The 15,249-nt window shown below is 38.1% G+C and overlaps 1 protein-coding gene across 8 annotated transcripts in view; it reads right to left on the bottom strand.

The window, feature by feature from the left end:
• Csnk1g3 (casein kinase 1 gamma 3) overlaps positions 1-15,249 on the bottom strand; it is a 115,967-nt gene that overhangs the window by 56,607 nt on the left and 44,111 nt on the right. For all 8 annotated transcript variants that reach the window (XM_029566232.1, XM_008838723.3, XM_029566231.1 and 5 more), the window contains exons 3-4: positions 14,805-14,845; positions 9,533-9,602 (exon numbers count right to left, since the gene is read on the bottom strand). In XM_029566232.1, coding sequence (XP_029422092.1) covers positions 9,533-9,602; positions 14,805-14,845 — 111 coding nt within the window. The remainder of the gene's footprint in view (positions 1-9,532; positions 9,603-14,804; positions 14,846-15,249) is intronic.

Raw genomic sequence — 15,249 nt, forward strand, 5'->3', positions numbered from 1 at the left:
TTGGTCACCTGGAAAACTTTCCTTGTGGTCATCCACCACCCCTGGCTCTTACAATTTTTCTTCCCCCCTCTTCTGCAAAGGTCCTTGAACCCTGGGTGCTTAATATAGCCCAGAGATTTAATTTAGGAGTCCCATCCTAGGACTCTTATTCTCAACATTTTTGGCCAGTTGCGGTTTTCTGTGTTGATAACCAATTGTTACATGAGCAAGTTTCACCGGTCGGAGTTGAAAGATACATTAATATTTTCTATGCCTCTTGTTCTGCTGTGTTCCCTGAGCCTTAGGTGTAGAGGTTGCATTGTAGATATGTCATTTAAGGGTGAGCATCTCACAGACATTCTCTGTGTTTGACCAATAGTGGAACTTTGTAATAGTCTCCATCTGTTGCAAAAAGACACTTTATGAGTGGTGAGAGGTATATTCATCTGTAAATATAAGGATGCATATTTAGCATCTAGGGATGTGACAGACAAAAGCTTTTCTCTAGGATCTATGACCTCTTCAGCATGTGTATCTGGCTAAGTTTACAGTACCACACTTGAGTCCCCTCTCATTGAGTGGGCTTTAAGTCCAATTAGATTGGACTTGATTACCCCCCAAGACAATAGTGCCACTACTGCACCAATAGAGATAATGTGCTGCACTGGTCATTGTTGTGACTATTAGGCTTTACAGCTGGGTTGGTCTACTGATTGATTTTCTTTCTTAGCAGTTTGCACAGTATCCTCTGAAACTGTGAGAGCTGGTCTTCTGACAGGCTTCTAGGTCAGTTCCAGCTCCACTGTGCCAAGTCCTGTGTCTGAAGTATATCCTGTCTTCCTCAATAGGGTCTTACCTTCAAGTTCTGGAAGGCAATCAAGGGCTGTGGCAATAGCTTGTGTTACTTTTGAGTCTGTTGAACTACCTAACCAACAACTCAAAGGGAGGTTTTTCCTGTCTGGCACTGTGTTTCTTATTATATAGCCTTCAGGTATACACATGCACTCATACATTGTATATTCAGTTTCATGACTTAGGAAAAGTTGAAGAGGTCACTGTCACTTAAGATAATGTCATACTTTTGAATGGAAAAGGTTACAAAGCTCAAATTGAAAAATGTACTCAAGAAATCATTTGGCAATTAGATATCACAACTAGTCAATACGTAACAGGATGAACTGGTAAAGCTTTCAGATGAAGTAGGAGTGCTAAAGGTTAGTGGGACAAGTGATGTCAGAGAAAATGAGAAGAGAGAGTTGCAGATACCTCAGTGCTTTAGGAGGGTGTTAAACTCTGCTCTGATGCCTAGTATTAAAGCCTGCTAGTGAAGCTAAAAAAATTATTAAAAGAACACTCAAGATTCCTGCAATGACCACAACTAAGAACGCAGGTGTTAAAAGAGCTTTTACAGATGAAAAAACTCTACAAAGTTCCTCTAGGTTGCTATGCTTAAATAGTTTGTAAACATGGTGGAAAAAGGAATCAAAGTCTAAGAATTGCTCTGCTGGGAAGTTACTCATATGAACTCTACAGCAATGGTGACAATACAAAAGACATGCAAGCTCAAGCCAGACAAAAACCCAGGAGAGAAGTGGGTAAGTGGATAAGAAGCCCCAACCTTAGCAGAGGAACTACTGGCAATCAGTAGGTATTCGGAGAGGGAGAGTTGGTCTTCTTTAAAGAGTGGCACTAGATTGGTTAATAAGGTTCCAGTGGATAGATGCACACCCAAGGACACTTGAGGATACAAACTTGACTCAACAGGCCTTTATATATATGACAGAGTACATAATATCCAGAAGAGCTATGAGGGGTGCACATAGAGGAAAAGGTCTAATATGATCAAAATATGTTGTACAAAATTCTCAAAAATTCAATGAAAAAATAAACAATAAAAAGAAAGCCAAAGACTAATTCAAAATGTTAAGTACAGAATTATCATGGGCTGTGTTCCTGTTTTTTAAGATTTATTTTTATTTATGTATATGTAGCTGTTTGAGTGTACATCACAAGTGTGAGGGTGCCTATGAAGGTGAGAAGAGGGTATCATAGCCTTTAAAGCTGGAGGTATACACAGTTGTAAGCTGCCCAACCAGGGTGCTGGAAACTAAACTTGCTTCCTGTGGAAGAGCAGGAAGTGCTCTTAACTGCTGGGCCACCTCCTCAGTCCCAGCTGTGTTTCCTTTAAAGAAAGTTCTGCATTACAGCACTCTTAGCTTTCAGTTCGAACATTAGGACACCAGTCCTCAGTATGAGATCTGAAAACAATAGGGGTTAGCAGTGGTAAGACCATTTGGGGGAACAAGTACTATTGAAATTATTCAATAAAAACATGAAGATGTTATTTGATTTTTTCATTCTCATTCTCTAACAACTGAATAGTGAGTTTTCCAGTGACTGCAGGACATATGCTATCACAATGGATTGAAAATATGAGAACCTAGCTATTTTCTATTAAACTAGAAATTAAAGGCATGTACGAAATATATAAAATAGTGATGCTTCCTCATCTGATTATACTAGAAAGTAAAGCTCATTTGATTTCTAAAATGTTTGGATTATTGTTATTTCTTTTTTTTTTGAATGTGTATGTGTGTATTGCCTGCATGTAGGTAAGTGCACCCATGTCATGCAATGCCTCTGGAGGACAGAAGAAGCTGTCAGATACCCTGGAACTGGAGTTACAGGCAGCTGTTAGCTGCCATGTGGGTACTGGGATTCGAACCCAGGTCTTCTGCAAGAACAGCCAGGATTCTTAACCACTGAGCCATCTCACCAGCCCTGGATTATTGTTATTTCTAAATGAAAATATAGGAACATTTTAATATATACTTTAATGTCTAAAATGGGATATATCTGTTCATATAATCCACAACAAAAGGTCTCTAAGATCCTCCAAAAGCTTAAGAGCTTAAAATGATCCCCAGACCCCAAAGTCACAGACTCAGTGCCAGTCAGCTCATTAAAATATTACTGTATAATACTGTATAACACTGTATACAAGAGAGAGAGTGGAGAGAGAGCACATTTTCTTAAATTTGTCTTTTTGTTATGGTAGCTTGGCGGTTTTCTTGAAAGTGTTATAATTGTTGTTGGAGTTTTTTAGCTGTTTTCATGTATAGACAAAGTTGGCTTCAAACTTTTGATTCTCCAAATCAGACTCCTGAGTTGGGATCACAAGCATGTGTTACCATACCTGGAAATGTCTTAAGCTTCTTAAAACATACTTCTGAGAAATATGATTAGGTAAGTGAATAAAATGAATTTTACTTATTGCTGATGTTTACAAGGCATACACTATAACCAAAATTCTTAAAAAGTAAACTATATGGTTAAAATTTCCATACATTAAGGACTACTCCATATTCATTTAATTAGCAGACAGGACTAAATGGTCTTTAAAATATGGTGTGAGTTATCTAAGCATGCAACTAATACATAAACACCTAATATGGCATAACTAGAGAAGGCAGAGGGGTCAGCAAGAAGGAAAGGAGGATTGTCTAACACTTCTTAGAAGACAATACCATGAAGTTATAATTTTAGTAACAGCCACTGTTGTTATCACCAAATTATTGTTTAGATCTATACAGTTCAAAGAACTTCAAAAAGTCAAGCCACTCAAGAAACAATGATTTTACATATGAATGGCCTCAACTTAGATTTTAATATCATTTCTATAATTACAGATTTATCAAGATAATTTATTATCTTAAATAAGAACCTACTACTGAAAAAAACATTCTACTATAATAAAGATACTGATAAAATTCCAAGGAATGAATTACTTGTCATGTTTCATACAACAAAACCTAGTCAACAAAATAGGAAGGAAATATTTAATATGCACAAACATTACTCAGAATCATAGAAGTTCAGAGAACATTTTCCTATAAATTTCAAAATGTTTCATGAATTTTCATGGCATTTCAATTAATTCAAGTAAGTATTTAAGCAAATAAAAACTGGACTAATTCTATAAACTAAAGACTATATTTCTCTGGAAATGAATTACTTTCAGAGAGTTGAAATATACAGTTCTGAAAATTATATGAAAAATTTCTACATACATTTCTAACTACTTAAAAATTCTCATCAACGACTTTTTTCTTTGCTATTTAGTCACTAAAATCAAGAATTAAATGTGCTTAGTCATGGGATAATAACACAAATAAATCTGATTGAAATTTTAAAATTTGAAATTGCATTATCTATCTAGAAATGAAATATATTCAAGGTAACCTAAAAATTTTGCTCATCAAAACATCAAATTGATGCCACACATGTACACACACTCTAATAAAATGCTATACAAAATTTTTAAAGAAATTATCTTAAGAGGTGTAACTTTTCAATTATCCCACAGGCCAAAGTCAAAACACACACATTTCAGTTTGAGTGGCTGTGCAGATAAGAAAATTAGGCAATCCAGTAGGTCTTTACAAAAAGGAAAATCACTAGAAAAGAGAAATAAGGTAGGAAGCTCAATTCTAGGCAAGCTAAAATTTCTGATTCCTGTAAGGACATTAACGTATAAAGGAAATAAAGACTTGAAAGTTACCTTTATACCAATAACTTCATTTCCCTTTACAAAAGATTCTAGGTTGTAAGAAGAAAGCTCTGCTCTAGAAATAGGAGCCTGGCTCCTTACTTTTGAGGAGCTATGCCAACCCCACATCTGCCTACCTCAGAGTTCCTTATTTATTTTTCTGATATAACACTCTTTTTTAAGCTAGGTGTCAGGATTTTTGTCAGTAATGACCCTACACAGTGATGTTCCAGGTCCCCACACCTCATCAGCCTTTATATTCCCCTGAAGGATCTCATCTCGATCACCACCTTTGCTTTAAAAAACATCTAAGTGCTCAGGACTCTCAAAGCTAGATTTTTATTTTGCTTAACTGATTCTAAGAACATGTGATAAGACGAGATTTTTCTATATGTTAAATTTTCACAGAAAGTTAATAGTCTAAAATGAGATTCTAATCCTAGCCAAAGCCAAGTAGCCTAACCAGGCATAGTGGCACACACCTTTAATCTCAGCACTTGGGAGGCAGAAGCAGGTAGATCTCTGTGAGTCTGAGATCAGCCTGGTCCACATAACAAGTTCCTAGTCAGCCGGGACTACACAGAAAGCCCTCGTCTCAAAACAAAACAAACCAAGGTAACTAACCTAAGCAAGCCACTCATTTTCATATTTGAATCAAGTCATGTATTTCCTATTGTTCATACCATTAGATTCATTGAACACGCCAGAGGAAAAAAAAACTGCCAGAGAAGCTAAAGGAAAAGAAAAAGCCATACAAACTTAAAAGACAATCATTTCAAGCAGGCAGAACCAGAAAAATTGCACATTTTTGGCAGATATCTAACTAAATAAATCTTTCCTCCCACCCCTTTGTTTACTGAGGCAGGGTCCCATGTAGGTAGCTCTTACTAGCCAATCTCCCTTCTCCCGAGGTGAGGAAAACTACGCTGTCCTCCTCACTTCAGATCACTCTGGCCACTAAGGTCAGAGTGGCGGAACCTGGGGTCTCTGGGCACATCTGCCACTCCTGCTGGTTCCCAGAATACAGACTTACAGGTCCTGTACAGGCACAACTGTTCAGACTCACTTTCTATTTGTGTTCACTACCAGAACATGCATCACTTCCCTCTGGCATGTTTCTTTTGTCTTAACAACCTGGTGAAGGGACAGTTTGAACTGTCTCAGGCTTTAACATATTTTTCTCAACAAGCTTCATAATGTTGGACCCCCAGACTGGGGTACCCTATGTTCACGGGAGGTCGCACCCCAATAACTCAGTCCTCAAACCAGTAGATGTAATAGCAAGAGGAATTTAATGGCGTTTTGCAAAACGGACTCCTGCCTCACTCGGAGGACAGAAGCCTAGAGCCCAGTTCACAGGTTTCTTTTAAAAACAAGCGGCGGCTATGTGCCAAGCAGAAAAGCGGTGGCTATGTGCCAAGCAGAGGTAGGGGGAATTTCTGGGATGATTTCCAACTTGGGCAGAGGAGCATGAAAAAGGTCAGCTCAGCTTGTTCTTAGCATTCAGAATTATTTTTTATTTTTACTTCCTTGTACAGTTTTTCTCAGGCCTGGGGGATTTTAGTTTAAATCCATTATTCCGGGGGCTTTGGATCCATCAGAACTTGCTATGTAGTCAAGAATGACTCTGAACTCCGGATCCTCCTCCTTATACCTCCTCCAAAGTGCTAGGATTTGTAGGCATGAACCAGGCTCCTAAATAAATCTTTTACCACTCACATGGGTATTCTAAAATGTTTTCAAAATTCATGATAAAAAAACATGAAAAAGTACCCAAATTTCATATGACTCATTAAATGCTCAAAAATATCATACCTGAGCCAGGCGAGGTAGCACTCTGGGTAATCCTGGCACTAAGGAGATAATGGCAAAGATCAGGAGTTTGAGGCCAGACTGGCCTATATGAGACCCTCTCTTAAAAAGGGAAAATAAAATAAAATTTAACCCTCAAAGTTTTGGAACCACTACAATACATGCCTTTGGATACACTACTCATATCTGTCTAGGGGAAAGATACCCATGCTACAGGAGAGCTCTTACAGTGAAGACTTCCCTGAAACTGGTGGTACCTGACACTGTTCTATACTGCAAGACCTATAGCTTCCATGTGCTAAAAGATATACAGGTTTATGTTTCTTTACATCTGACATAATTTTTTAAAATTAAAACAGGCATAGATGGAAATAATATTTTTGCATTCAATACAAGTATTCTTTTGTTATCAATACAATAACTTATTAAATTCCAAACTGTCACTTATTCTTACCAAATAAAATCTATTTGATGCTGATTTTTCAAATGATAGTTATAGTACACTACACTGCAACCAGAGGGTTACACTACATTAGCTCATAGAGCTGTTGTTTTTATCTTCACAGCACCCAATTTTACTTCTAATGATGCCTCAGTTTCCCAGTAGGCAACCACTGCAGCCATTTTCAGTCCCTCGCGTCTGAAGCAGCTCCTGGGATATATACATCACCTAACTTTGAAAAATCAAATTCATGATTAAATCAAAGAAAAACATAGGACCCAAAATAAGAAAGCAAAATTCAGTCCTAGAACTAATGGTCATTTTTAGAAAAAAGATGCTCTTACAATTATTGCACTTAAACTTAGCATTAGCCATCCCATAAGAAGGACCAACCAGAGGGTGACATGCTTTCAAAGAAAGGAAGACCATAAAGGCTTAGGATCTTGTTGACATATCTGAAACCCTAGATACAGCAGTGTCCTCAATTTTAGGACATTTCCTTGCAGTTCCAGTTTATGAGGCCATAAATTCCTTCAGAGTTTTGTTTTATCACTTGTTTCTGTAGTTGTTTTTCTTCTTGGCTTCTTACATGCTTGAATTCATAGACAGCTAGCTTTATTCCTGTAAATTTTATTTTTAATTTTTTTAGTCTTTTTGAGACAGGTCTCCCTGTAGCCCCAGATGGCCTGGAACTCACTGTGTAGACCAGGGTGGCCTTGAACTCAGAGATCTGTAAGTCTCTGCTGGAATTAAAGGCATGCCCAATTCCCATAGATTTTAAATCCCAGTTGTCAGTGCTAACTCTGGTAACTCCATGGGGTTTTAATCAGTTTGGATCTAGGGAGTCTTGCAAGGCCCACCGTTAAAGACCTGGACTCCAATTCTGAGAACTATTAGAAAACAGTAAAACTTTTAGTAGGTGGGGTCTAGTGAAAGTCATTTGGGTCACTGAGGAATATATTTGAAGTGGATACTAAGACTCTACCCCTTCCTGTCTCTCTTTCTGTTTCACAGGCACTAAGAGGTGAACTTTCCCCTGCCACATTCTGCCTTGTCACAGCCTGAAGCAATGATTGATTGTAAACAACTGTGAACTGAAGACCCTGAAACCAGGTGCCAAAATAAACTTTTCCTCCCTATAATCTCAAGTATTCAGTCATAGAGACGTAATTCTGATTAACACAGGCCTGACTGTATGAGACTTTCATAGGCATTATAAAATCTGTAATGATAAATGCATTAATACAAAATTTCAAGTAACATTTTGATGACTATTAGTATAAGCTCTTGGTGGAAAAATGCAAAGTTTTATTATCATTTGAAGAAATGGACAGCTGTACCAACTAGAATGTAAATATGCTCATAAAAAGATACATCAAGAAATTCTATTTCATTAAACCTGGGAAAACAATATGCATTACCTGTACTACATGAAAAACTGTACAAGTAAAATCATTACAATTAGAAGAGGAGCAGACAAGAGAGGCCCTGAGAAGCTTTAAAGTGAAGACAATGCAACACATAGAACATTTCTCTATAATTGTTTTTGGTTGTTTAGGGTTTTTTTGCCAATGGCACAAAAATCTCCATTTTCATTGAGATTAAGAATTTGTAGAAAAACATATCTGTATTGGTTTCTAAAGGCTACTATAGGAAGTTACTACAAATTTGGTTGCTTAACAAAGCAGAAACTGATTTTACCACAGCTTGCGGGCCAGAAGTCTGACATCAGCTTCACTAGACTGAATCAAGAGAGGGCCACACTCCCTTTACAGGTTCTCGAAGAGAATTTTAGAAGCATCCTTTAGCACCTTAGAACTGTAGGCATTCCTTGGCATAATCACATCATTCAAACTGCTGCCACATGGACTTACTGTCCTCCCCTTTTCTGTGTATGTCAAATAGCTCTGCCTTATAAAGATACATGCAATTACATTTACGGTTTACCCAGACAACATCCAGAATAACCTTGCCATCTCAAATGTCTGCCATATGGCAACTTTATAGGTCCCAGGGATTATGATGTAGACATATTTATGGAATCATATTTTACCCCATCACAACAACAATATTGCAAAAAATGCTAATAATATGGATGTTATATGCATTTCATGATTAAATCAACTTTGTCCCAATCTTTTCTACTTACATTACCACCAACAGAAAAAGCTCGAAAATCACATTTTTCTTTCAAAAGGACAATTTGGTAAGACAATGTCCAGTAAGCATACTCTTAAGAAATGACTCTTAATTAGTATATTTTTTTGCCTTTGGTTGCTAACCTTACCTTTAATGGTTGCACCATCTCTCCAGCCCATAGAAATTTTTTTTTTTTTAAAAAGGAAAAAGAAAAAAGATCCTTTGTGGCCAGCAAGATAGCTGGGCGGTAAAGGGCCTTGCCAGCCAAGGCTAATCACCTAAGCTTAACCCAGATCCCATATGGTAGAAGAGATCAAACGCCTACAAGCTGTCCTCGACCTTCCATAGAAGTGTGAGCATGTGCACACCAATCCCCTGGAATTGGAGGTACAGGTGGCTCTGAATCACCCAACATAAGTGCTGGGAACTCAGCTCCTCTGGAAGAGCAGGAACCACACTTAACCTCTGAGATGTCTCTCCAGTCCCCATAGAAAATTTTTTAAAGATAAATGACTCTGCATTCAAACTTAAACATTATTCCTTGAAATTAAGAACTGTTTGACAGTCTAAAACTTCCAAATTTTACAAATTTAAAAATGAGTATAACTTACCTCCAGATCCTAACTGCTTGTAGAATCTATATTCCAAATGCAGCTGCGGAGCTCTGGATTTCATGGGTTCCTAGTTAAACAAGCAAAACGACAAGAGACTTCACTAGGCTCTAACTCCAAATGCTATCAATTTTAGTGTCAACGCTTATTATATATTCACCTACATATCTGTTTTTCTAGATCCATATAAGAATCAATTGTGTAGGGCTGGAGAGATGGCTCAACGATTAAGAGTACTGACTGCTCTTGCAGAGGACCCGGGTTCAATTCCCAACACCCGCATGGTGGCTACCAACTGTCCTTAACTCCAGTTCCGGGGGAATCCGAAGCCCTCTTCTGACATGGGTGCACTCACATACATGCAGGCAATGCACTTATATACATAAAATAAAATAAATAAAATATTTAAAAACAGAATCAATTTTGTGCTCAATGTGAAACAGATTGGTATCAGCTGCCAGAAGAACAGCAGAACTTTAGAAACCACAAAAACTAACTGGGCACGGTGCCACACGCCTTTAATCCCAGCACTCAGGAGGCAGAGGCAGAGGTAGGTAGACTGAGGAGATTGAGACCAGCCTGGTAAATCTCCAAGCCAGCTGAGGCTACAGGGAGACCCTGTCTCAAACAAACAAACAAACAAACAAACAAAGAAACAAGCAAACACACACACACACACACACACACACACACACACACACACACACACAGAGTAACTAAACTAAGAGCACAGTTTACTATAACCATTAAGTACAACTGAAGAACAAAAAGAAAATAGGTGGCTAAAAGAAAAACTATGCAGACTACATCATGAGTGAACAAAGAAACTATACATCATTAGAGACCCAGACCGATAATGAAGTAAACAGGCATCTGATGGGTGCCTCGAGCAGGGGGGGAGGGAGGGCGGTGACGGGGGGCGGTGGGCACAGGTCAAGAATGGATGAGGGCAACAAACCACAGATTCAAGAGAAGTGAGAAGCCCAAGTTGAGTAACTCTACAAACACAAACACACACACACAGACACACACACACACACACACAAAACACAGCATAATGAACTTATAACCAAGGATTATTTCAATAGAAAGCAATAAGTTTAATTATTGAGAGGTAAGACAGTAAACCCCACAAAAGTTGAAATCAAATTACACTTGGTTTAAATACTAGTCTCTCACTTCACTAGCTGTGTGATTTCTGGCAAGTTAATTACCCTTTCTGTGTGTTTCAATTACTCATCTGTAAAACAGGGCTAAAGCTTTTTATCCTTCTCTCCCTCTCTCTATATGTGTATATATAACATATACAATTTAATATATATAAAGTAACTAACAGTACCTTTCACATGGTGCTATATTGTCCATACTTATTTTGGTTAGTTATCTAAAAATATATAACCTAAAGATGGGAAATGATATCTGCTTACACCATCACAACTGAAACTAAATATTTTACTCAATCACTGATCTCCTCCAGGTAGAAAAAATAAAGGGATTTAGTTTAATAATTTCAACCAGATTCCAATACTTTACCAGGAATAATAAAATGTTGTTATATATTTAGTAATTTCAACTAGATTCCAGTACTTTACTAGGAATAATAAAATGTTATTATATATTTAGTAATTTCAACTTGATTCTAGTACTTTACTAGCAATAATATTATACCACCATATAATGAGAGACACGGACAACTAGTTCTTATATAAATAGAAAAAAGAAGATATGAAGGTGGCTAAAGGTCAAATTAGCAAGTCACCAAAAACAAGCTATTGATATAAAACAGGGTAAAGGCAGGCAGTATGAACATCTTACAAGATGTGAGAGTTACAAGCAGCCACTGAGATCTGCTCTCAACATGTTGTCAAATAATGCCTTCTTTGCACCAAAGTGTATGTAGGCAGCAGGTATGTCTGGAAGTACACAGACATAATATTTTCAAGCATTACCTGTACAGCTGGTTCTAACCAAAATGACACCTCACCTATTGCAATCAGATACAATAAATACAAACAAAACACAAAACGGTAAAACTAAATACTAAAATGTAAAATTTTTTCTGACCCCCGCCCCCAATATATTGTGTGGATGAATTCAGGGAGAATATGATTACATGCCACACTTCAACATCAAATATGGAGGACAGAAGTGAAAATACTCCAGGCTACCCTTAATTGTGACTAATCACAATTTGTACACGTGATGCTGATTGCTACACTTTAGAAAGACAAACCAGGAGAGGTATACTGGTGTACACTTGTGATCCCAGCACTTAGAAGGTGGCAGCAGGAAGATCAGGAGGTCAAGTTCATGCCCAGCTATGCAGTAAGTTCAAGGCCAGCCTGAGCTACATGAAAACCTGCTTCAAAAGACAAAACAAACTGAAATAAAGTGAAATATGTACATACATAAAAGAAGGCTGAAAGGTGACAATAAACATTTACTAAGGTATCAGTGGTAGGGACAGGATAAACAAGTCCCAAATCTGAAAATAACAGGACTTAAGGGTCAGCACTTGATGACTGAACTAGACGGGGCTCCTGTCTATCACAAAGGGCATGCCCAGCACGCAGAGCTGCTCACTATGGCTGCTTCGTGGACAGCACAAAATGCCACCATGCTTCTGTCCTGGCTCATTACTCCCAACTCCAATGCCATACAATGGGCTAGAACATGGAAAAAGGGAAGAATTCCAAAGAAAATCAGCAATGCTTATTCAAATACTGTCTAGTTCCTTCATCCTGGGCTTCCTCCTGTGATCCCTATATATACTAACTTCTCTTATCTATTTTGAGTTTGTATGAAGCCTATTAAAAATGTTACTTAATGCAGAGACTCATAACTGGTCAAAGAGCTGAAACTAAGTATCTGTTGAGTGCTCAGTCCTAAATGGGATGTCTGAATCAATCCCCCTCCCCAACATTCCTCCACCTTGGAAAGGCTCAGGGAACATCCCCTGAAGAGGGGACAGAAAGAATGTAAGAGCTAAAAGAGCGGGAGGGGCGGGGGCACACTGCTGGACATGACACAGGCACTGTACTCACGAATTCATAGTAGCTAAGGTGGGCTGCCCAAGATTTAGCCCACCAATCTCATGCCTGGGTGGGGGAGGGGCACACAAGGCTAGCTGAGGAGCTTTTGAAGTTAATGGCTGCTAGGGAAGGAGAGTCAGTTTTCTGCGGGGTGTGGCTGTTGGCAGGCTGCCCATGCTCCTGTGGATGGCCCAATATCCCACGAGCACACAGGCAGCACTAACTAGACCTGGGAATTACTTTAAAAAACAAGATATTGGGGGGGGGGGCGAGGAGTAGAAGCAGGAAGTGAGGGTTAGATATGATCAAGATACATTGTATTCAGGTGTAAAACTCAAGGAATAAATTTTTAAAAAGATTTATACTAATTTGGGCATTTTGGACCTTAATAATAAAAATGTCTCATTAAAAATTGAAATTAAACTGGCCATGGTGGTGCCAACTTTAATCCCAACACTGAGAATGCAGAAGCAGGCAAATCTCAGAGAGTCCAGCCAGCCTGGTCTACATAGAGTTCCATGCCAACAGGAATCCTGTCTCAAAGAACCAAACAACAAAAATCAAACAAAAATTAGAAATTCTTTGCTCAACATTTACATCTATCTCTGAGAGCCTGACTTTATGAACTTACTCTCAAGACTGACTACTACAAACCCAACTTCAATCAATAGTCACAATCTTGAAATAACCTAACCAGAATTTGAATCACAAAGGCAAGGACTAAATTTTGAAACAAAGGAGAACTCACCTAGGCAAGCCACACATAAGGCAGCCAGTGTCTCCAGATGGTGCCTCAATCCTTCTGTCTGCAATCTTCATTTCCAAGTGAAAGCAAACAGCATTTACTGCAGTGAAACCAGGTCTATACTCACAAATACTTCAGTCCACTGCTGCAGTTCAAAAGGTTTTTTTTTTTTTTTTGGTCTTTTTGAGACAGGGTCTCCCTGTAGCCCCAGCTGTCCTGGAACTCACTATGTAGACCAGGCTGGCCTTGAACTCACAGAGATCCGCCTGCCTCTGCCTCCTGAGTGCTGGGATTAAAGGTGTTCATCACCACGCCCGGCCCCAAAAGCTTTTTTAAAAGTTTCTCCCATTGCCCCTTCCTCCAACAATCTCACCTTTCTCTACTAATTTCACATCACCCTAATACACAGGTTACACTGGCAGAAACAAGGGTGACAAAGGCAAGTAGAGTAGGAATACCAAGCCAACCTAAACTTCTGACTAACAAGCCAAATAAAGAGAACATGCCTTGTGAAAATAATTCCTAGAGCCAGATGTGGTGGTGCACTTTAATCCCAGCCCTTGGGAGACAGAGACAGGAGGATCTCTGTGAGATTGAGGCCAGCCTGGTCTACATAGTGACTTCTAGGCCAGCTGAGGCTACAGGAAGACCCTGTCTCAAAAAGACCAAAAAAGAAAATCCTAGGTCCAAATGCTTCCAGAAGGCATTTGCCCACTTTTCCACTTGTCATGTTCAGAATATTCCCACATGCTAGCTTTCCTTTGCTACCCGACATGGATCAAGCATTTCTGAATTCCTGAAAGCTAAGTAACAGCCAAGTTTACCATATTTATAAAATATCAGCAAAACAAAGTTTTCCAGAAAATGCCTGGTAGTATACATTCAAATATGATCCTAAATGCTAAAGACATTTGTTTGGTACAAATGTTTGAACCAGAAAGAGAAATTTTTGCTTTATGGTTTTTATCCACTTAAGGTGTCTCTCTAAAAATACTGCCAAACAACAAAATTTCAGTTCTATAGTGTTGCCAAAGTAAAAGGACAAAGTTTTTTAAAATACATTTTTAATATTTTTTAATCTATTTTAATTTTATATGCATGAGGGTATTGCCTGAACATAACCCATGTTGTGCAGTTCCCAAAGAGGACAGATGAGGGTGTCAGATCCCCTGGAATTGGAATTAGGGATGTTTGTTAGCTGCCTTGTGGGTGCTGGATTTTGAACCCGGGTTGTCTGTAAGAACAGCCAGTGCTCTTAACCCCCGAGTCATCTTTCCAGCCCCAGAACAGAGCTCTAATGGCAAAGAAAAACAAGATATCCTCCCTACACATTAGCACATACTTTGGGGGCATCATGATGCTAGGGATTTAGTAACAAAAGTCCAGCCATACATGTCATCTCTCCTTTTCAATAAATACCCGTTATAAATGACATGAAGATAAAAAACTAAAACATAAGCTAATAATAAAGGAAAAATAATCAATAGGAACTTACCAGTTTAATTGCCACATATTCATTTGTGTATAAATTTTTCCCTTGAAAAAGGAAGAAAAAAGTCAGATTCTAATAATTAATTTTTAATTTTGTTTACATAACTATATAAACTGTACTCTATAAAAAGTATATAATACATTTAAATGAATCAAAAGTTTTTACTTCCAACTATCAAGCAAAAAAAAGGAAATAATTTACTATCAACTCAATAATGTATTTAGTATTTCACTTAGATTCAGAGTAGAAACTATTATTTATTAACATGTTCACAACTATAACAATGAAAGTACTCTAACTTCATTAAAATACAGCTTAGGAAATAGTCAAGTAAATACTAAATAAGTTTTTAAGCCAAAGCACCTATATAAAAAATAGGAATACAAACACTCCTCTCCCAACAACCATTTCATTTCTAATCATTCACTGCTATGGAATATAATCTTTT

The sequence above is a fragment of the Nannospalax galili genome, unplaced genomic scaffold (genome assembly GCF_000622305.1).
Source record: "Nannospalax galili isolate Female #2095 unplaced genomic scaffold, S.galili_v1.0 scaffold38, whole genome shotgun sequence".
In the NCBI taxonomy this organism is placed as follows: Eukaryota; Metazoa; Chordata; class Mammalia; order Rodentia; family Spalacidae; genus Nannospalax; species Nannospalax galili.